General features: G+C 40.1%; 1 protein-coding gene across 3 annotated transcripts; it reads left to right on the forward strand.

Annotated features, from left to right (window-relative positions):
- The first annotated feature begins 954 nt into the window (after window positions 1-954).
- Window positions 955-21,375, forward strand: LOC129776491 (adapter molecule Crk). Of its 3 annotated transcripts, none has more exons than XM_055782167.1 (3): window positions 955-1,260; window positions 12,586-12,705; window positions 12,766-21,375. In XM_055782167.1, exon 3 carries the CDS (start codon window positions 12,789-12,791, stop codon window positions 13,620-13,622), a length of 834 nt encoding a protein of 277 aa, XP_055638142.1. In that variant the 5' UTR covers window positions 955-1,260; window positions 12,586-12,705; window positions 12,766-12,788; the 3' UTR covers window positions 13,623-21,375. The 3 variants fall into 3 exon arrangements, with proteins under 3 accessions (XP_055638142.1, XP_055638144.1, XP_055638143.1); XM_055782169.1 differs by having other exon boundaries at window positions 12,586-12,701; XM_055782168.1 differs by lacking the exon at window positions 955-1,260 and adding an exon at window positions 12,311-12,510.
- The last annotated feature ends 245 nt before the right edge of the window (window positions 21,376-21,620 follow it).

A 21,620-nucleotide genomic window follows, 5' to 3' on the forward strand; every position in this document is an offset into this window, starting at 1 on the left:
ATCAGGTAATTATCTAGAAGTCGTTATACATTCTTCTCTTCGATAAAAGACCCGAAAAACACGCAACAACTGCATGAAATGTAAAAAATATGTTTGTTTCGAGCATGCAGTTATGCTATGTTCTGATTCTTACTCCAATGAAACCACAATAGATTATGCGTTTTTATGTTATTTTATAGCTCTTTATATTTCCATGAATTATATACAGTTGCTTACTTTTAATTAATATCAGTGAAAAATTCGAATTTCGTTATTTGTGTTGGAGTATCAAAAATTACTCTATTTTAAGGAGGCTGAATTGGATGACTATTAAAACATAATAAAGACGAAGAAAACTTTTTTTTTGAGTTTTTTTATGCAATCATACCTTCTCCTTCAAATAAATGCCAATAAAGCCTGAAAAATACACAATGTCAACATTACAGAGAAGTTCAATTTTCGGTCTGTGATACCGTGCGCGAGTATACGTGTTATGATTTTGCACGCTAGTACAGGAGGGTTAATCGCTGTGGAATAACATTGAAAGAAATGCACACATCCATGATCCCCCTGAACATCCCGTAAACAATGAAAAATCAAGACGGGTCTATGGTACTAGGTGAGGCCGTTTCGTCATAAGGTGGGTTAGGGGAGCGGTATATGAAAACAGTACGGAAGAAAGCAGAAGGGGAATTATTTGTTTGTAGCGTGAAAGAGACAGACTGATCACGAGTGAGCTTCGGCACTAGCGTATTGTGTTTTGTTTACAAACAAAACACAGTAGACTTCCAAGATGGCTGAAGAGTGGTTTTAGCAAGTTGGCCCACCTTAGGATATACTTCTAGGCGCCTTGATGAAAAATAACCTACTGACATTCATCTCACCCAATATGCGCTACTGTTTTCATTCAACACCAGCAACCATTCCCCCGTTCGCGACCAATGACAACAGCAGGCACATCTGTCAAACCAAACAGAAAAAAGCGAAAAAAAAGGCAAAAGAGGGCTGCTTTCATCTTATTGCTCTCGCGCATCCGCCTAAATTGATTATTTCGGCCTTCGAAAGGGGTGTTTGCGAGGAGAAAAGCGTGAAATTAGTGCAAAACGTAGCCAGTTTGTGGTTTTGTTGCATGAATTGCACTGAATTAGATCTCAGCTTTTGTCGCGAAGTGTCACCGGTAGTTTTCGAGACACTTCCGATGGCGTAACAGGACGAGAGGGAGTGATCATTTGCCGTCGTTTCCCTGCTTCGTTGTGGAGGCTGGATTTTTTGCGTGCTCCAGTAAGTACTCCTATCACATATAAACACCGTTGCAGCTTCCAGTGGTTTGTTTGGGGACAATTGTGAAGAATTACACTGTCGTTAGTTCAAGTGGTGGTTTCGGAGAAACACTTCAGCTCCAGGATTCTGTGCTTCAGTTTGGATACGATGATAAAAACAAGTTGGAAACGGTGTAGAGGAGAGACGCTTCGTTGGCAGATGTTGATAAAATCTTGAACCGTTTGATTAATGACTGAGATAAGAATCAGGAGGAAACAAGGATGACCACACGCAACATAGACCGATGTAGTATGAAATGATCAAAGTGTGTTTCTGGAAGGACGTATCGAGTACCGTGAGATGTGGGGAATTTGCGATGGATTTTCTATCGTTTTACTTTTTAACGATGCAAATATTTCAGTTAGTATAGAATTCATTCGCGAAACCAAAAGTTGTATCTATGAGATACTGATAATTTTATTGGAATGCAAAAATCATAATGGAGATGATATTGGTTGATGAATATAATTTCTCAAATCCTGTTGGAATAAAAATTGCTATACTGTCGAAATATGACGATACAATTTTTTTTCAAATCATTGAGCCTTACATGCTCAATCGCATAAGCTCTGCGGAGTCGCTAGCTCAAGATTTGTTCATACAAAATTTCAACTTAATTCTATTTTTTTTTATCCAAAATATATATTTTTATTAAGGCTCATATGGCGTCAACCTGACGGGGCCGGGAGTTCAATATTTCGACAATGTTTGCCTTATAACTATGTTAGTAATATGTAACCGATTACTCGCGGTTGGCTCGAGGTTAGTATTAAAAGTGTTTTCGTAATTGTGATGTTGCTGTCTTCAATGATCTGTACCTGTGCCCGACACGGGAGACTTCCTATTGGGATGCAGCTGACCATTAATCAGCAACGCCCCCTAGTCTGTACCCCATATCTAGCGTGGTGCGTCTTCTCGAGGAATCCAGGATAGAATGGTCACTAGCCGGCGCAATCATCAGCTCGTGTAGAGTTGTCATGAGCGGTACAACCTTTGGCTTTTGTTGAATCATCAGTGGACTGCACAACCTTTGGCCCGTGTATCTGTAAAGAGTGTGTGTATGCCGCGACTAAGTAAAAGTTTATAGATCGGATAGGAGGGATATGAAACAGGGACACAACGAAGGAAAAATCATTAAACGTTGACATCGGCGTTTCTGAGGAACAGGTATAGATGAAGAAGAAGATCAGGATCACGGCATGGAACCGGATACACGACCAGACAATATGCTCGATGTCGTGGTAGCCATCGCCACAATCACAAAGATTGTTTGCTGCGAGCCCAATGCGATAGAGATGCGCGTTTAGGTTGTAGTGATTGGACATAAGCCGAGATATCACGCGAATGAAATCACGACCGACATTCAATCCCTTAAACCAAGCTTTCGTCGAAACCTTAGGGATAATCGTGTGTAACCAACGACCGAACTCATCTTCACTCCACATGCGCTGCCAACTAACGAGTGTGTCCTGACGAGGAATGTGAAAAAAATCGTTATAAGCAATTTGCCTTTCAAAAAGTGTGCCTTCTGAAGCGCCCACCTTAGCTAGCGAGTCCGCTTTCTCATTCCCCGGAATCGAGCAATGAGAGGGAACCCATGCTAAGGTAATCTTGAATAATTTTTCGACCAAAACACTCAATAGTTGTCTTATTCTTGTTAGGAAATAAGATGAGCGTTTATCAACTTTCATTGAGCGGATTGCCTCTATTGAGCTGAGACTGTCTGAAAAAATAAAATAATGGTCGATGGGCAATGTTTCAATGATCCCTAAAGCGTAGTATATCGCACCCAGTTCAGCGACATACACGGAACAAGGTTCTTTGAGTTTGAAAGAGTTTGAAGATGCCGAAGCCAGTGGACCCGTTTATGCATGGACCGTCAGTAAAGAACATTTTATCAGATCTAACTTTCCCATATTCTGCCGAAAATATCTCCGGAATATAATCGGAGCGTAGATGATCTGGGATTCCATGGATCTTTTGTCGCATGGACAGATCAAAATTGACAGAGGAATTGCAATAGTATGGGAAGCAAACTTGGTTGGAGATGCCCGGTGAAGGGTGCACTTCATGGGTAAGGTACTCATGGTATAAAGACATAAAACTTGACTGAGGAGTCAGTTGGAGTAAATTTTCGAAGTTATCAATCACCAATGGATTCATGATCTTGCAACGGATGAGAAATCTGTAGGATAATTCTGTGAACCGAAGAGTAAGCGGGGGTACTCCTGCCAAAACTTCGAGACTCATCGTATGTGTCGAATGCAAACACCCCATGGCTATACGCAAGCAACGATATTGTATTCTCTCCAGCTTGAGAATATGAATCCTGGCAGCTGATCGGAAGCAAAAACTGCCATATTCTAACACTGACAATATCGTTGTTTTGTACAACTGAATGAGGTCTCCTGGATGGGCACCCCACCATGTTCCGGTTATTGTTTGGAGAAAATTGATTCTTTGCTGGCATTTCTGTTTCAAATACGCAATGTGTATTCCCCAGGTACATTTAGAGTCAAAATATACTCCAAGGTATTTGAAAAACATCGAGTGCCTGATCGCTTTGCCGGATAGGTGAAGCTGGAATTGGGCGGGTTCGTGCTTCCTAGAAAAAACGACCATTTCGGTTTTCTCCGTAGAGAATTCTATGTTTAGTAGGATTCGACCGATTACTCGCGGTTTACTCGAGGTTAGAGGGGCAATATTTTTTGTGGGACTGGTCAGGTTATGGATATGGGCATGAGGTAACATTGTCTCAACCGAGGATTGCCGCATGCACTGTAGCATTGTCCATAATGACCATGGATAGCATCTGGTGTTCGACTAGCTGTCGAGGGTGGGCGACGGTGAGATGAGGGGACAAGAAAAACAAACTAATAACGAAAAAGAATAAACACAAAAGCTTTAAATTCTTATACTAGACCGTTTCACAAACATATAGATTAACTGCAGATGCCGCGAGTTCCCAGCACGTCTTTAACAGGAACATAGGGTTGTCTTCTTTGGGCCTCAAGGGCATTCAAGAGTATTCCTTCTGTTCCTACATTGTTCAATTAGACCACCGGTGAGCGGAGACAGTTGATATGATCATTGTTGTGTTATTAACACTCCTATATTCGCGCGAAAAATCGTAACTCGTATACTCACAGACTGTGCGTCTTTCTGTAATGTTGCTATTGTGTATTTTTAGGCGGTATTGGTATTTATTCAAAGAAAAAAAAATATAATTGAATGAAAAAACTCCAGAAAATATTTTTTCTTTACCTTCATTCAGTTTTAATAGTCTAAATTCAGCCACCTCATTCTTTCTCGGTCTGTCGGACCTATGCGCGAGTATAGGACGGTTGATAGAACAACAGCCCGATGTGTCTTGCAGAGCAGAGCAGTTGTATGGATAAATCGATCTTATTTCGACCGTGGATCGATCTCCATCGCTGATGATTGTTGCGTGGACGTAGTTATTATTCTGTAACATCATGAAGATGGTCTATTGAGGGCCCTGAGTTTTGAACTCACGATCGATCGCTTACTAAGCGAACGCGCAACCAATGTGGCTACGAATACCCCCATACAATGGTTTTCTTATAAGATCTTTCGATCAGTGCACTCATCTGCTGCCTCATTTTTGTGATGTAATGAGATGGGTACCTACTGGTTTTCACCGACTGGAGAGCTTCAAGCGATCTGAGATTATGAGAGCCTCAAGAGAACTGAGAAAATTGGTCGAAGCTGATCCGTTGCTTGTTTGTGTTGCTTGTTTCATCGACAGATCCTATTCAATTGAGGAACTGATGGTGAAGTGAGCACGGTTTGGAGTAAACGGTGAAAGACAAATATCTGACGATGATAAATTGGTGATCAATCTTCATAAACCGAGATTGTATATTTAGATGAAGAATTTTTTCAAAGTTTTTAATCAAATGTGTTCGTGACGTTAGGAGTGCCATCAAACAGCTGAAAAACAACAAATCAACTGGTAAATATAGCATCGGAGCAGTACTTATCAAGATGCGCCCAGAAAAGTTGGTTACTCATCTGCATCAGCTGATTGTCAGAATTTGAGAAACCGAACAGCTACCGCAGGAGTGGAAAGATGCCCTACCTTCAAGAAAGGAGACAAACTAGACTGTGAAAACTTTCTTGCGATCATCGTCCTGAATGCCGCCTACAAAGTGCTTTCCCCAATCATCTTCCATCGTCTATCGCCACTGACAAACAGATTCGTGAGAGGTTATCATGCCGGCTTCATAGATGGTCGGTCTACTACTGACCAAATCTTCACCTTGCGGCAGATCCTCCAGAAATGCCGTGAGTACAGAGTCCCTACGCACCATCTATTCACCGACTTCAAAGCCGCATACGATTCAATAACACGAAAAAAATTATGGAGAATCATGGACGAAAACGGTTTCCCCGTGAAGCTGACAAGACTGGTTAAGGCTACGATGGATGGAATACAGTGCGAATATCGGGTGGATTATCTGATTCATTCGAGTCCCGCAGGGGGTTTCTACAAGGTGATGGTCTCTCTTGCTTACTGTTCAACATTGCTCTAGAGGGTGTTATTAGACGAACGGCCTATAACTGGTACGGTTTTCAATAGATACAGTCAATTCATCTGCTTCGTCGATGACGTAGACATTGCCGGCAGAACATTTGAGACGGTAGCTGAACATTACACCAGACTTAAGCACGAAGCTGTGAGAATTGGACTGAAAATCAATGCGTTGTTTGTGCATCATGCCGTGTTGTAAAGACGTTAAGCCAAAATAAATAAATAAATGTATTCGTGACACATAAAAAATATAAAGAAAGGGGGCTGAGACATGAGCCTCGTGGTAGACCTATATAACTACAAGAAGTTATTTCTACAAGAAGTTATTTAAAATTCCACATCTGTTCAGATTGTCTGACAGCATTTCTATGGAAACCGAATCAAAAATTCCGTTAATATCCAGGAATACTTGCTCCTTGTACGTAAAGGTCAGTTGAATAGCTGTAGAAAGCAACGCTAGACAATCGTTTGTTCCTTTGCTCTTGCGAAACCTAAATTGTGTACTTTATCTATCGACCGATAGATTGGTCGAGTTGGGTTGCTAGTGCGCACACCGAGCCAACTAAACAGTTGGGTTGGTCAAGAATACTCGCACTAGTCAACTGTCGGCCGACTATTCTTGAACGACTGTGTATTTAATTCGTGTTTGACAAAGGAGAAGGATACAGAGAAGGGAAATTAAAAAGAGATTCCGAGAGCATTGGGTGCATCTCATTCTCAGTGATTCGTACGGCACGTATGTCGGATGCCAAAATTGACAACGAATTGAACTATCGGTCGATAAACAATCGTCGTGTGTGCGTAGGTCAAAGCGAGCCAGTACTGATTAAACAGACGGCCGATAGTTGGCCGACAAAACAGTTTGAATGCAATCGGGAAGCCCATCAAACTTTTTTATCGACCGATTCTGAATCGGTGTAGTGTGCGCATATGTATATCGCTCCGTACTGATTGAAGGAGTATTCTAGTCTAGAAATTCGAACAATCAATTTTTTTTCATATTTCTGAAGTTCAGACATTCAAGAATATACCCTAGAAAGGAGTTTTCGAAAATCCCATTATTTTCAGAGTTATAGCTATTTTAGCGATGCAGTATTCAATCTTGTACGGCTGTAATAATTAATTTCAAATGCGTTTTTCTCGAAACTTGTTTTTTCAAACTGACGTACACGATATCTCAAGTTCTATTGAACCGATTTATGTCGAATTAATATGAATACAATCTGTATGCATCTCTCAATCGTATGAACCAATAAAAATTATAATTTTCAATTTTTATTTTAAAGTAGGATTACGTCTTTCGGGAACATATTGGGGTACAAATTGAAAATCGAAAATCGAGCGCACCGTAAAATTGTCCAATTTCAAATGCTTATTGCTCATTCATTTCATGATGGATTGATTAGATTTTCGCGTCAATCAATTTCGACACTCCATAACAAATTTTTACATTGAATAAAATAATTTATGTCATGAAACTAACTATCGAACAATTGAAAAATCTCAACCCCTATCCTAACGGAAATACCCACTTCTGATTGGTCGAAATTAACGACACATGCGGCGGGTCCCTAACAGATACATCAAATCCAAACTGCCTGGGGGACATCGGCATTGAAAACACATGATAGTAGGAGGAGTTTTTGTTCCCATCGAAATGTGTTCCCTAACAGAGACATCACAATCAAGCTGACTGGGGGAAATCAGCATTGCATAAGTAGGGGGAGCTTTTTTCCCACCGACATGTATTCCCAAGGCATCTGGGGGAAATCGGCATGTAAATACCCTCGTGGTCGATAATTTAACTAACGACGCGCACAAATGAATAGTGCTCATTGTAACTAGCGTGAGCATTGCTGATTCCATACGTGCTGGCGAATAAGTTGGGAGCGATAAACGAGTGTTTTTTTCGTCCCAATCAGAATCTTTCGATGGGTTGATGGAAGAATGATGTTTCAATGAACTGAATAGAACTTATGCTTGATAGAATATAAATAAAATTTAAATTTGAAACTTTTATGTTGATTGTTTCTTAAAACTTTCTATCAATGACCGATCATGTGTTGTAAAACTTTCAGCACAACTGTAAGTGTAAAATTGTATATGGTAGTTATTGTGTTTAAATGACTTGAAATATGAAACGATTTCTTTTTTTCCAAAGGAAAATTCATGCGACGAGCAAAATTGGAAAAATTAAGGAATATTCGAAAAAGTGATTTCACATATGCTCTACATATCGTATTGGGTGCTGTTAGCCCAATTGATATTCGCATTGAGACATAGCATCGTGTTCCGTTGGTTTTAAAGCAAAAAGGAAATGGGTTGAATAAACACTCAAACAATAAAAAAATTATGAATATTTTCTCTATACTAAAGTAACATTTTTTTCTGGTGAGTAAACTTGTGTTCGATAATGATATTTATTTTATATTACATTGATGAGCATTTTTTTCTTTATTTCGTCCATACACAACAAAGAGCCATCTCGTCCAGGACCACAGAGGGCGGCTTTGGTACGTGATACTCACCATCTAATGACTAATCACCATCCTTCTATCATTATCACTCGGTTATGGACACTGATGGAGTGAACAAACAAAATCTAACAACCAGACAAAACGGACCCAAATCATTATCGAAGACTTTAACAATGTAATTTTTCAAACATATCCATAATCAGCATGCAGCAGATAGCCTAACGGAATCCTACGTGAACTATGCGGTCATGTCTTGGACACAACCCTTCTGTGACTTTTTTTTAAATCGAGAAATATCCTTATCCAAAAATCTGTTCGATTCTTTTGTTTCAGATAACCAGAAGAGCTGGAATCGTGTACGTCATGGTGCAACTTTTTATTTGAGTCCTCTCACTTCATCAGCTTGTAACTATCCTAATTATGAATATTTTTTTCCGTTTAGTTTTTGTTTTATTGTTTAAAAATAGAAAAACAAATAATTATATAATAGTAAATAGTAAAAATATTCTTTGCTTTATTTTTTCGGAGCTTGAAAAAACGTCCGAAATTTGTATTTCTACACTAGAATACCCCCTTAAGTCGGCCACTCAAATTATCGGTCAATTAAAGTCTGCAGTTTGCGGGGGCTCTTACGGTACTTTGAGAAATTTATTTCACACGCAATTCGGTATGAAACGGATATAACAAAATGTATAGAAAATTATATTTGATCAAATACCATTTACGCATATAATGAAGTCTGAATCATTATGGAATCGTTTAATTTTTAAAGTTTTGGGTTATCAGCATCTATGCATGCATACTATAATAGTTCGATCATGGGAAATTGTTTGGACATTCACAGTTTACGTGAGATATTTTTAGAATACAGATTTCACTGAAGAAGTTCAATGATATGAGAAAAATATTAGGTTGGGGATAACATTATCCATTATTTTTGGGTGAAATTCAAAACTATTTTTAATATGCTTCAGGTTGTCCGATTCGGGTCAAATATGAATCGTTTTGCTGGGTAATTTGTTGCCATTCTAAAGGTTGCTTTATAATCTCTCTATCATGGAAGTCTTGGTCCTTATTGGTGGAACTCTCTGGCAATAGATTTTTACAATCTTCTCTTGATCCAAATTTCTTATCACTCTGCAAATTTTGCAATGTGAGAAAAAGGTGGTAATCGATAAATCGAGGGGCTGTTCGATTCGCGTTCATCATGAAATCGGATAAACAAAAGGATTCCAATGGAAGTTTCGCATTGAGTGTGACAAAGGTATGAAATATAATTTGAGGAAATTATTTTTCTGTAATTTAAGCAATGTTTTTGTCATGCGAAAATAATGTCAATTTGCATGACATTTCAAATTACATTCGAATGCCCCTCACAGCGAATCTTCCATTTGAATATGGCGTCGATTGTTTACGAAATTCTGCTTTTAACTGGTCCAAGGACCAGTTAACGTTCGCCCAGTAGAAAAGCAGACCAGTTAAACCAGGACCAATTAGCGAACGATTTTTGTATTTGGCACGTTTTTAGACCTTTTCTGAATTATAATACTTACAAATGTTGTAAACATCATGCTTGCACACCATTTGTATCAGATTTAAATAGCTAAACCATGTAATTAACCCATTTCGATGAACTCAATTCTGATCATGAATGATCTGATTCACTAATGTTGTTTTGTCCACATGATTTCTATGGCAACCGCTAGGCGCGCTGCAGTGTGTTTATGGTATCTTTCCCGCACAGCAGAAATAAAGTTTCTCTCAAGACGGGTCTATGGTACTAGGTGAGGCCGTTTCGTCACTAAGTTGGTTAGGGGAGCGGTATATGAAAACAGCACGGAAGAAGTAGAAGGGGAATTATTTGCTTGTAGCGTGAAAGAGACAGACTGATCACGAGCGAGCTTCGGCAATAGCGTATTGTATTTTGTTTACAAACAAAACACAGTAGATTCCAAGATGGCTGAAGAGTGGTTTTAGCAAGTTGGCCCACCTTAGTATATACTTCTAGGCGCCTTGGTTTCTCTATGTTGAGTGTCTTGGGGTGAACACTTTTAAAATGCCCGAGAAAATGCGATATTCTGAAGAAATCCTATATTATGAATGGATCAATATGATGACAGTAAACTCAAGCAATGATAAATGTAACATATACTTGAAAATTTGATTTTTTTTCATTCAAAAATGATGATTTCTAAAACCGGACAAACCATGATCATTTTTTGAACAAACCATGATCAGAGGAGGACAAACTATGATCATAATTTTTGTGAAAAAAATTGATAAATTTCAACGCCTTATGGTAGTATTAGCACCTTCGTGGAAACACCTCAAATCGGACAAACCAAGATCATTTCTCGCGTAACTTTTGAAAAGGTCCTATGTAACAAATGTAAACAAATCGAGTTAATGGATGCACGCTATTAGTTTTTCAATCATTGAATGTATTACAAAAACAATCGTTCACGTATCTATCTTCTCCATCTTTTTGTCGCCGATACAAAAAATATCCAATGTACAGATTCGAATTTTAAGCACCCGGCTGTTACTTCGGACGCCACTTTCCTCCGACGGCCGAAACGTCCGAAGTAACAAAGCAGTCAATACAACTCGCAGTCGTACTTCGGTCGTTTTGGAATTTGTTTCTTACAGGTGTTGTTATCGATTTCAGTGCAATTCAACGAGTGATAAAAATAATAATCAGTCTTTAGAACGAAATGCTGATATTTGGATTATTGTTTATTAGTTAGTTTCAAATTTTTATAGTGCAACGTAATATTGGACATATGCGGGCAGTCAAAACGTCCAATGTAACATTTTTCGCCCCGAGGCTTCAACCTTAATCTCAAATCACGGAACAATAGTTACGATTGGTTTTACGGAGTTATTCTTGACAGCTAGTGGTGAAAACAGTGATAAAGATTGATAGCTTTTAAGACAATTCGCGAAATAATGTTCGGGTCTTCAACTACGTTTTTCTCGAGTTGGTGAAAATGTTACATTGGACCTTTTCAAAAGTTACGCGAGATTTATCCTATATGATCGATATTACGCGAGTTATTAATCACTGAAGCCAGCTATCGAGAAAATAATGGATACATTTTTCCCCAACCTAATATCCAACCAATCCGATTATTAATAAATTCGAAGAGTTTCGAAATTCTTAAACATGGAACAGATTTTATTTAATCTTGAATAAATGGGTAATTGTGTTTAAAAAAATGGGGCCTGATTACGATGCAAAGTATGCAAAGTTATATACAATTCATTTCGTATTCACCGTGAAGTGACGTTCGTGATCAGGCCCACATTTATTCTTCCTGTCCACGTGGAGTCAGTCTATACCCCCTTCTCCTTTCCGTGGACAAGCGTAGACAGTCCCTCAGCTGTAGTGATAGTGGATCTAAGCTCACAAATTTCGACTATTGCATATTTCATCGAAAAACTTTTCATCATTGGTCCAGTTTCTAATACGCTGCAGTTAGATTCCAGAAAACCTGAAGGTCAAATTTACCACCGTACAGCCTGTCAGAGTTACAGCGAATAAGCTCTAGCAAGGAAATTCTGCTGACTCACAGCCGTAGTTGATTCTCTCGAACAATCAGTAACCTTGAAGATTGTTTCATGATACTGCAACAAAGTGTTTTGAGTGTGGGGTTCAATGAACTGAACACTGGAACCGACTACAACCACCATCTATCATTGGATTGATCCTATCAATGCAATGGCCGCATAATACCACACCACCGTACGGTAGCGCGAAGTGGGCACAACGCTGCTAGTGATTAGAGGTCATCCCCAATAATGTATGGCAATCGTAGCAGGAACACGTATGCTGCAATTGTTTCAACAGCTGCTGTGCTCTCAAGCTCTCAAGCAAGTGAGGAAAATAAGAACCAACCCCGGAGAGCGGACAAAATTTTGTGACGCTAGCACTTTACACGTTGTTTTTTTTTTCATCGGCAATGCAAAACTTTCCGAAGGAGGGGGTGTTTTCCCGCACTCTCCGTGTTGCGAGACCATACGAGGAGCGTGACTTTACAGCAGCGTGTTGGCGAAAAAAAGACTTCGGCGAGCGACTGCGACTGCTGACGTTTTTATATGTATAATGCCTTAATTTAGATTTATCGAGCAAGAAATTTCAAGAGCGGTGCGAAATTATAATGCATGCTGTAGAGTGCGGTAGATGTGTTTGATAATATGTATTCGTTTGAGGCATGCTAACGATTCTGTTTTCTGCTTGTTTTCACATTTCAGATTAATTGGCCAATTGGGGAGCTTTCTCTCTGTCTTTCCCTCGGTGGGTTCTATAGACCGCAGTGGAAGTCGAACACTTGTTGTTTCGGCCGGATAGTTGCACCAATAATAACGCAGTACGTAAGTATGCGCACATATGCATGGGGATTATCTAATACTAGCAGTGTTATTTCGCTTTAGCGTGACGGGAGAAATCTTCAGGAATGTCAACCTTTGATGTGTACGATCGGACCGCGTGGTACTTTGGTCCCATGTCCCGCCAGGATGCAACCGACCTGTTGATGTGTGAACGGGAAAGTGGCGTGTTTCTAGTCCGCGACAGCCTAACTATTGTCGGTGATTATGTACTTTGTGTTAGAGAGGACTCGAAAGTCAGTCATTATATTATCAACAAAATCCCCTCGGCGGATGACTGTTTTGTGTATCGAATTGGCAACCAGACATTCTCCGATCTGCCAGATCTATTGACATTCTATAAGTTGCACTACCTGGACACAACACCGTTGCGGAGGCCAGCCATCAGACGGTATGAGAAAGTGATAGGAAAGTTCGATTTTGAGCGGAGCGATCCGGATGATTTGCCATTCAAGAAGGGGGAAATTTTGGAGATCATCAGCAAGGATGAGGAGCAGTGGTGGACGGCGCGTAACGGCCGAGGACAAACGGGTCAGATTCCAGTACCATACGTTACACGATTCGAGGAGAACATCCTCGACAGGCCTCCGAATGCCACCGGGGCTGGCCCAAATGTGCATCACCATGCGTCACCGGTGGGAGTGCATCATTCGGAAAATTCCAACATTTTCAAATCGAACCTAAATCGACAGCTGCCGGCTCTGGCCCGGGTGAAACAAGAGCGGGTACCGAACGCGTATGACGAAACAGCACTCAAGCTGAACGTCGGCGATGTGATCAAAGTAATCAAAACTAACATTAACGGCCAGTGGGAAGGTGAACTGCGCGGCAAGGTAGGTCACTTTCCTTTCACACACGTAGAGTTCATCGATGACGATGTGCAGCACTGGAGCGGACACTAAGAGTGACGTGACGTGACGTTAGGGATTCGTTTTACCTGTTTCTATTCAATTCGAGAGAAGTCTATTTAAATTGTACAGATTATTTTATGTTTAGGATGTACGTTTCCAGTCATTTATATTTTATGTTTTACACGCGAAAGTATCATGTAGGCAGCCACTGTCAGGGGATGATCGAGTTTAGTGCGTATGTATTTAGGTTTAGCGAGCATCGCGGGGGAGTAACAAATTCATTCTAAACCGACCGAAAATCGTGAAGCACCCAATTTATTGAACATATATAAATATTTATCAGTAGACGTGTGTTCACCGCTGATGGTGAAGCAACGCGGAATGTGTTATATAAGCTGAATGTAAAATAATAATTATAATACGCATCAAGTAAGTTTCAAGCTAATGCAGGTTAAAACAAACAGCAACTAACAGTTACACGGTAAAGCCGACAAAAACAAAGCTGAACGAATAGAAATTCAAAAAAAAAAAACTCTTAATAGCAGTGTCGTTCAAAAAAACAAAGTTCATGGTTTAAAGTTAATGCTAACAATTTCGAAATAACATACACAGAAAACGGAAACCCTTTAATTCTCGATACAGAGCAAACTCTTGTGATGTTCTGGATGCTGTTTTTTAGTTTTTTCTGATATGATTAACGTTACAAAAACATTGAGTTACATTGAGGACCCAATCGTTTCGTTCGATCAAACACAACCGTAATAAATTTTTCCGTCATGCCAAGGATTTCTCAGTGTTCATCAAACACACTTAAAGTGGAAAGATTGATATGATTTATCTCTGGTTTGCCTAGTTTGAAGCAAAATTCATGCTAGCTGGGATCACTCGGTATATACTTGACCACGCTCTAGCAGTTATCGACCCGGAGATTCTCGCGTGCTGTTTGGGCGTGATCCGCAATCCGCAAGCTGATGACAAATATACTGAAATAAAATATCCAAAGGTGAATGAAATCGCAAGAGGTTGTAATCTGGGTAACAACTACTACATTTAATGACTCTGAGATTGACGTCGTCCCAGTAGCGCACAGGTCGAAAAGAAAAGCTGTACTATGATGCTGTTAGTGGTCTTAAAGGTATTTCTGTCTCTATGAGGATTCTTTTCAAAGTTTGCTCGGAATATACGCATTATCTGAATCGAACTCACGAGGTCGCGATTGTATGTCTTTGCCTACTCTAACTGGTAATGTCATAAGGTAGAGGCAACACTACGATGAACACCTTAACAGCGTGCAGAACAAGACGGTGTTGATGAGGACTACACCGGTGCAGTGGTTTGGTTTTGAATTATAGAGATTTTAAACTCTAAGAGTTCATTCGTCTCTTAGGCTGGTGCTGTGAACAATGAAGACGTACCACCCCCGACGATGGGTAATTAAGGAGGCCATTAATAAAATCTGCAATGGATGTCCGGGAAAACTTGTAGAGTATATGCACCGGTTAATAGTCTGAATCTGGGACAGCTACCGGAGGAGTGGAAGGACGGGGTAATCTGGCCCATCTATTAAAAAGAGTGACTGCCGTGCAATCACGATCGTAGATGGTGCCTACAAAATCAAATCCTCTTTCGCCGTCTAACGTCAATAATAAGTAGATATGTGGGAAGTTATCTTCAAATCTTCAATATGGTGGTAATGAAGTGCAGCTAGAATTTTGGTAGCTGGCGCAAATAGCTTGAAAACTGTGGAATCTGTTGTATGTTTCTTGAAGTGTGATTCTGTCGGTCAAGTGTAAAATCAGTCGTCTTGTAAAAGTTCTGCCACGAACAGATATTGTTGTAAATCTGTTCAATACGAGCTGGTTTTATTCCTGAATAATGCGTCAACAAAAAGCTGAGAGTATCAAATCAAATCCCGCCTATTGTACCTCAAAGAATCTCATCACCTCAGCCAACATGAGTACAAGAAGAAATGCCATTAAATGCGGTACCAATATGGAACCTGATGAAGTGACATACGGTGAGAACGATGATATGACCATTTCCCAGTTAGCTACTCGAATATCCAAGCAGCTTTCCACCACGAAGGATGATCTCTCAAAACAGATGAACGCTCAAATTAACAATCTCAGAATGGAAATCGAGAAGGACCTGGACCTCAAGCGATCTGTCGGAATCGTTTAAGACTCACAGGGGATTTCGACAAGGCGATCGACTCTCCTATCTGCTCTTCAATGTGGCACTGGAAGGTGCGCGATTTTCAACAAGTCTAATCAGTTCACCTGCTTCACCGACGACGTTGACATAATCCGAAGAACACGTGAGACGGTAGTGGGTTCGTATGAAATACGAAGCAGGGCTGATTGGGCTTGGAATCAACGCGTCTAAGGCTAGATACATGCTAGCAGGAGGGGCTGATCGCAACAGAGTACTTTTTGGTAGTAGTGTTGTGATCGACGGCGACGAGCTCGAGGTGGTAGAGGAATTTGTCTACCTTGCCTCGTTGATAACAACTGACAACAACAACAATCGTGAAATTCGAAGACGCATAGTCAATGGAACTATGGGCTCCGCAAATCCTTAAGGTTCAACAACCTCCGACCCCGTACGAAGTGTACCATGTACAAATCCCTAATTAGACCGGTTGTGCTCTATGGACATGAAACATGGACAATGCTCGAAGAGGATTCACAAGCACTTGCTCAGAAGTGCTCAGAACAATATACGGTGGTGTACAGGAAAACGGAGTATGGAGAGGGAGAATGAACCACGAACTGGCGCAACTCTTCGGCGAACCCAGCATCCAGAGAGTCACCAAGGCCGAACGAGTGCGACAGCAGTTCTGCAAAGATAGCGTTCTCATCGAAACCGGTAGGAACAAGAGGGAGAGGAGCCCAGCAAGCAAGGTGGTTGGACCAAGTGGAGCCGGACTTGGCAAAAATCGATGCAGCCGAGAGTTGGATAACAATGTTTTGAATCAGATCCAATCTCTTCAAGGGATGTAGCATCATTGCAGATGAAAAAAATAAATAAATAACTTGGTACTGCTGCTGTTGATCAGTATAATTTTTGTGTTGGCGCAATTCCCAATACCTATGCCGTTTGATGGCCTTAAATTTTGCAGATGCTGCTCAGAGAGCGCGTTTCTCTTCGATGAAAACAAATGATAATCGGAAAGAGTCAAGTCTGATGAATAAACCACATGCGTTACTTGATCTCAATTGAGTAGCTGGGTCAGGGAAACGATCTAAAAACCCCTTTATCATTGGTTTATTGGTGTTCGGGTAACTGTTCTTTTCATTTCTCCATTTGAGCTGGTTTTCCGATGGTTCTGCCACATTTATTCAGTTTGCTTTTGACAATTGCCCAATATCTCTCAATAGGACGAAAATCTTTACAATTTGGTGGATTGATAGTTTTTTCAATGAAATCGATCTTGTCCTCCTTGTACTTGTATTCGACTACATTCCGGCTGTAATGGCAGCTTGTCAAGTTAGGCTAGAATCACAGACCTTCGTGTAATCGAATAAATGACAAAATCCAGTTCTGAAGACGTTCCTCCCTGTGAACTTTTCCATTCATTGTTGCCCCAGTGATGAAAACCTTTGTCTTCTCTCCACAGTTACAGATCCCTTGCCAAATCATCAACTTACGGGCAAATTCAACAAATTTGAGCCTACCCGCAACACCTCCTTACGCTGGGCAAGGTAAAATTTGTTCGTCGTACTGTGGCTCGCCATGATTTTTTTCGCCAAATCTCGCTAGGAGAGCACAGGATTGTTATGGACTGCTCGAATTACCTTTGCTCGTAGATTCCGGTCATATATTCCACCTCTATCCCTGATTGGTTCCACTCGATCAAACCCAAGGGTCTCCCTGTAACGTTTGACTACGGTATTCACAGTCGATTTAAGAAATTTCAGGAATTTTGTGATCTTTTCTCCTGGCCACGTCGGGTTCTGAACGTGAGTGTGTAGAATGCAGGCGGGAAAAAGTCTTTCGTGTTCCATCGTCGATAAATTTTGAATGTGTCCTTCAGTCTTAATGAAATTTTCACTATTGAATAAACAAACCATCCGGATCAAGATGCTGTCAATAGTTTCTCGATGTGACAACTAGGGGCGTGAATAAAAATAACCGACCAAATTCGGCATCTTTGCACCCGATGATGGAACCTTTTATATTCCGCAGAGATTGACTTCGCTCTGTGCGCCGCTTTTATGGCTAAAATTCTAAATGGGTGATTCACAATTTCACATCGTCTAGTTGAATCTCCCGTGTGACCAAACCGGTTGGATGCTTCGTTAGTTGCAATGCTACTCTGTCCAGTATCAGGTAACAGGTTCCCATGGGGTTTGGAGATTGTTTTAAGCAAAGTTCAATTAAGTGGCGTGGTTCTCAAGGTTGTGGTAAAACGATAATCCAAAGATCTGCAGCGTTTCACGGCGTGGAAATAAGCCGTTATATAGTTTAACTGGGAGTTGGGACTCTAGTATATGTGACATCACCAGAGGGTTGCTTTACTGCGCAGAGATTTTAAACCCTCTATTAGCTGCCCCCGGCCGATAGCTTTGGTAGTTGTTTGCATCCTGATGCGTGGGTTTTGCGCGTGTCTCCTGCCGCCACTAGGAGATTGGCGTTGACAACTACGGAACCTCTTCACAGTAGAACCTGAAACAGGTTATTCAGGTGGTTAGGAAGAGGGGACGGCAAGAACGAAGCCTTGAGATATCCCAGACTCCTCGTGGAAACTTCTGGAACTGTTTCCTATTTTGATCCGAAATCAATTTTTTTTTCGAATTTTGGTTTTCTTGAAGGTCCGAATTGTGGCGAAATTCTTGATAATGTATAGTAATTTCCCATCCACATCCCAAAACGCCTGCGTCGCCAGAACCAGCGGGATTTACGTACGATTCTATGTCATTTCCAAGTCCAGGTCTACCATCTAAACATGCTGAGGATTCCGTTGGCTTCAGTTATCACCTCCCCAAGGAGCTCAAAGTATGTGGTGGTGCACATACTCGGCCGGAAAACGAACTATTCCGCCGGAAATTCAGTTTCCTGTTTTCGGACAGAAAATTGACCAGACATCTGTTCACCATCACTGGAAAGGATGTACGGGAGATCAAGGAAATTGGCTGGTGACCTTTAGCGGCGTTGCTTCTCTGGCCGATCTTGGGTATGAGTATTATGATGCTGTCTCCAACCCTCAGGGAATTCGAACCTTGACCTGAGGTCGTTAAAGATGTTGACGAAGGTGGTGGCCATAGCAGGGACAGTTGTTTGCACAAAAGTTCTCTCCAGTTGAAGTGAAATATTCAACATTCGGTCGAGAGAAGACAGCAGTGTAGATGTTCATGCAATATTTTCGGTACTCAAGTTTCAATATACGAAGGGATATTACCATCTGAAATGCTTTTTGCTACCATTTGTTCACTTGAGTAGAATAATTGAAAAGCAACCGTTTTGGCAATAAATGGCAAAGTTTAGTGACAACTTGCCATCTTCTGTAACGAACTCACAAATGCCACGATAAGCTTCTAATAAAGATACAGCTTAACAACAATTCATTCCGTAGGATCCTATAAAGTGCAAACGTCTTTGTAAGTACTGTCAAAATCAGTAATCGGAGTCTCATTAGAGCTTCTGTTCACAGGCCATATAAATGACCATTTGATTCCGTGGATCAAATCAGGAAAAAAAATTACCCGGAGCATTAACCACTCGACTACGGAAGCCATTAAGAGGATACGTGTCTCTATGTGGTTTACGAAGGAGAGATATGATTTATTTATGTTTGTTTTGTTATTGGTCATTGACACATGAGACGAAAAGTGTGGAACAACTTCTCAAGAATTCGAGAAAAGCATTGTAGAAAACATTACTATTGCACGAACCATTAGAAATATTTGATAACGATGCTATACGACATACATAAGATAAGATGATTTGAGCTATGTTTATTCCATCGTCTTTTATATCAGCTCATCGGTAGCTGGTTGGTTGGATGATCAACGAGAACTTGCTGTATTTGGTGTTGTAATAAAACGATTGCCAGGGATTGTTAGCGACGCAGTGCTGGTCATTCTTTAACATAGTCATTGTTTTATATAGCATTCTAAGACCTTATATTTGCCTCCCAAAATCCTGAAACATTAGGTTCAATTCAAGCACAAATTAATGTAACTAGAACAACGATTCCGTAACTAATTCAGCCGGAGAAAAGCAAACAATGGTCAACGCAGCTGGAGTAACGATCTGAAGACCGGCATTCAATGATAACACAAATATGATCAAATCTTTATATCGACTAAGTTACGGGGTTTCCGAGAATACACACGACACAAACAAACGTACTAAATGAACCAAACAAACGAAGAATATGGGTCCAGAGCAGTGTAGCGAAACCAGCAACAACAACTCCGTCAAATAGTTAGACTTTTCTCGCAAATCTATAGCAGTTAACTAACAAAATAACAGTGTTGTGAGTAGCTAACAGCCAAGGAACCCACCACAGGAAACAACCCTGCAATCAACCTGTAACGCTCTGTTTCTGTAGTGCCGAGCTCACGCGAACGCGCATTCTAACTAGTCTGTATTCGCAGATATTTTTTTTTGTCAGAGACGGAACACGAAATGATGATATAAACAATATGAAAACTGAACAGAGAGTGTATTTAGTATATTCTAAGAAGGCAGAAGTTAAAGGTATAGGTATATATATTTTTAAAAGATTTTTTTGCAACATATATGACGATGATACGTAGACGGAAAAAGCATTCTCTCAAAGAGAGGGCACCACGCTGGTAACGCTGGTAACGAGAATAGTATATTTTTGTCGTTCTTTGATAACACTTTTTTGTATGCCGATAAAACAGATGCTAGGTTTAATCAATTGATATGATTCGATTCGAACAATTACAACAATAATGCGTTTGATGAAAAGCAAAAATGAACGAAAGTATGTTATTTCTCCTCCGACTCCAGAATAATCATTCGAATCCCACAGATGGCCAATGTGAAGAAAATAATCTATCGTCAATCGGCACACGGTAATAATTTATGTGCAATATGAGGAAAAAAAAGAAAAGAAAAACAAATACAATCCTAGCGAGTAAGTTTTCTCAAGGCTGATTCGATCTTATAATAACAACAGTAACAGCAACTAAATCGTTCGTTTCACTTAATATTCCCTCTCCCAGTTGAAGGAAGAATAATTCCGACAGGAAATCAGTAGCGGTATTTACGAGTTAAAACAAACATTTCTCCAAAAAAAACTGAATAAAATGATAAAAAAACATTATATTCTATCACTAGTATAGCGAAAAATGGACATTCAGGAAATCTAAAACCGATATATTTGTAGCTTGTAGAGTTTAGTTTATGCTCCACGTATGAAATTATTGCTCTATATATATAGAAGGAAAAGAAGTTTATTTAAGAGAAAGAAAAAAAAATATAATAATTAATAACGGCGCAGAAATGGATCCGTAACCAGGTGAGATTAGATAATGTGGTCTAGATGCAAGAAACGAAAAAGAGTGAAATTCAATCGTTGTAAATTACAATTAAAATAACGGAAGTGCGGAGTATATATGTATGCGGAGTTTTTATTTCAATCTATCCAACGACAGCACCAACAGCTGATGGATGATGGAAGGATATCTTTTCGAAACAAAAAAAAAAGAAAATTGAATCAGTAGAGGCCGAGAAAAAAGAGGTTTACAATTATACAGCGCTATAACCGATGACAAAACATTACCCGTCATGGTACTATCGGAAATAAAATCTTCAGTCAGAATGCTTGAGAGGAATTTGAACAGAATTGATTGGAAGAATGCCATGCTTATTTTTTTGGGTCAGGTTGTTCAGTATTCATCTTGAGTCACTGATTCATTATCCCGTGATAGGACACCGAAGGTAAAGAAGTTCTAAGGGTTATGGATTGGGGTGGCTGGAATAATTTCTTATTGGAAAGCTAGACCTTGAACTGCCAGGCGAAACATTTTCTGAATATTTTGCTTCGTTGAGATCCAACTGTACTGCAGATGA

This window comes from Toxorhynchites rutilus, chromosome 3, assembly GCF_029784135.1.
Source record: "Toxorhynchites rutilus septentrionalis strain SRP chromosome 3, ASM2978413v1, whole genome shotgun sequence".
Lineage (NCBI taxonomy): Eukaryota > Metazoa > Arthropoda > Insecta > Diptera > Culicidae > Toxorhynchites > Toxorhynchites rutilus.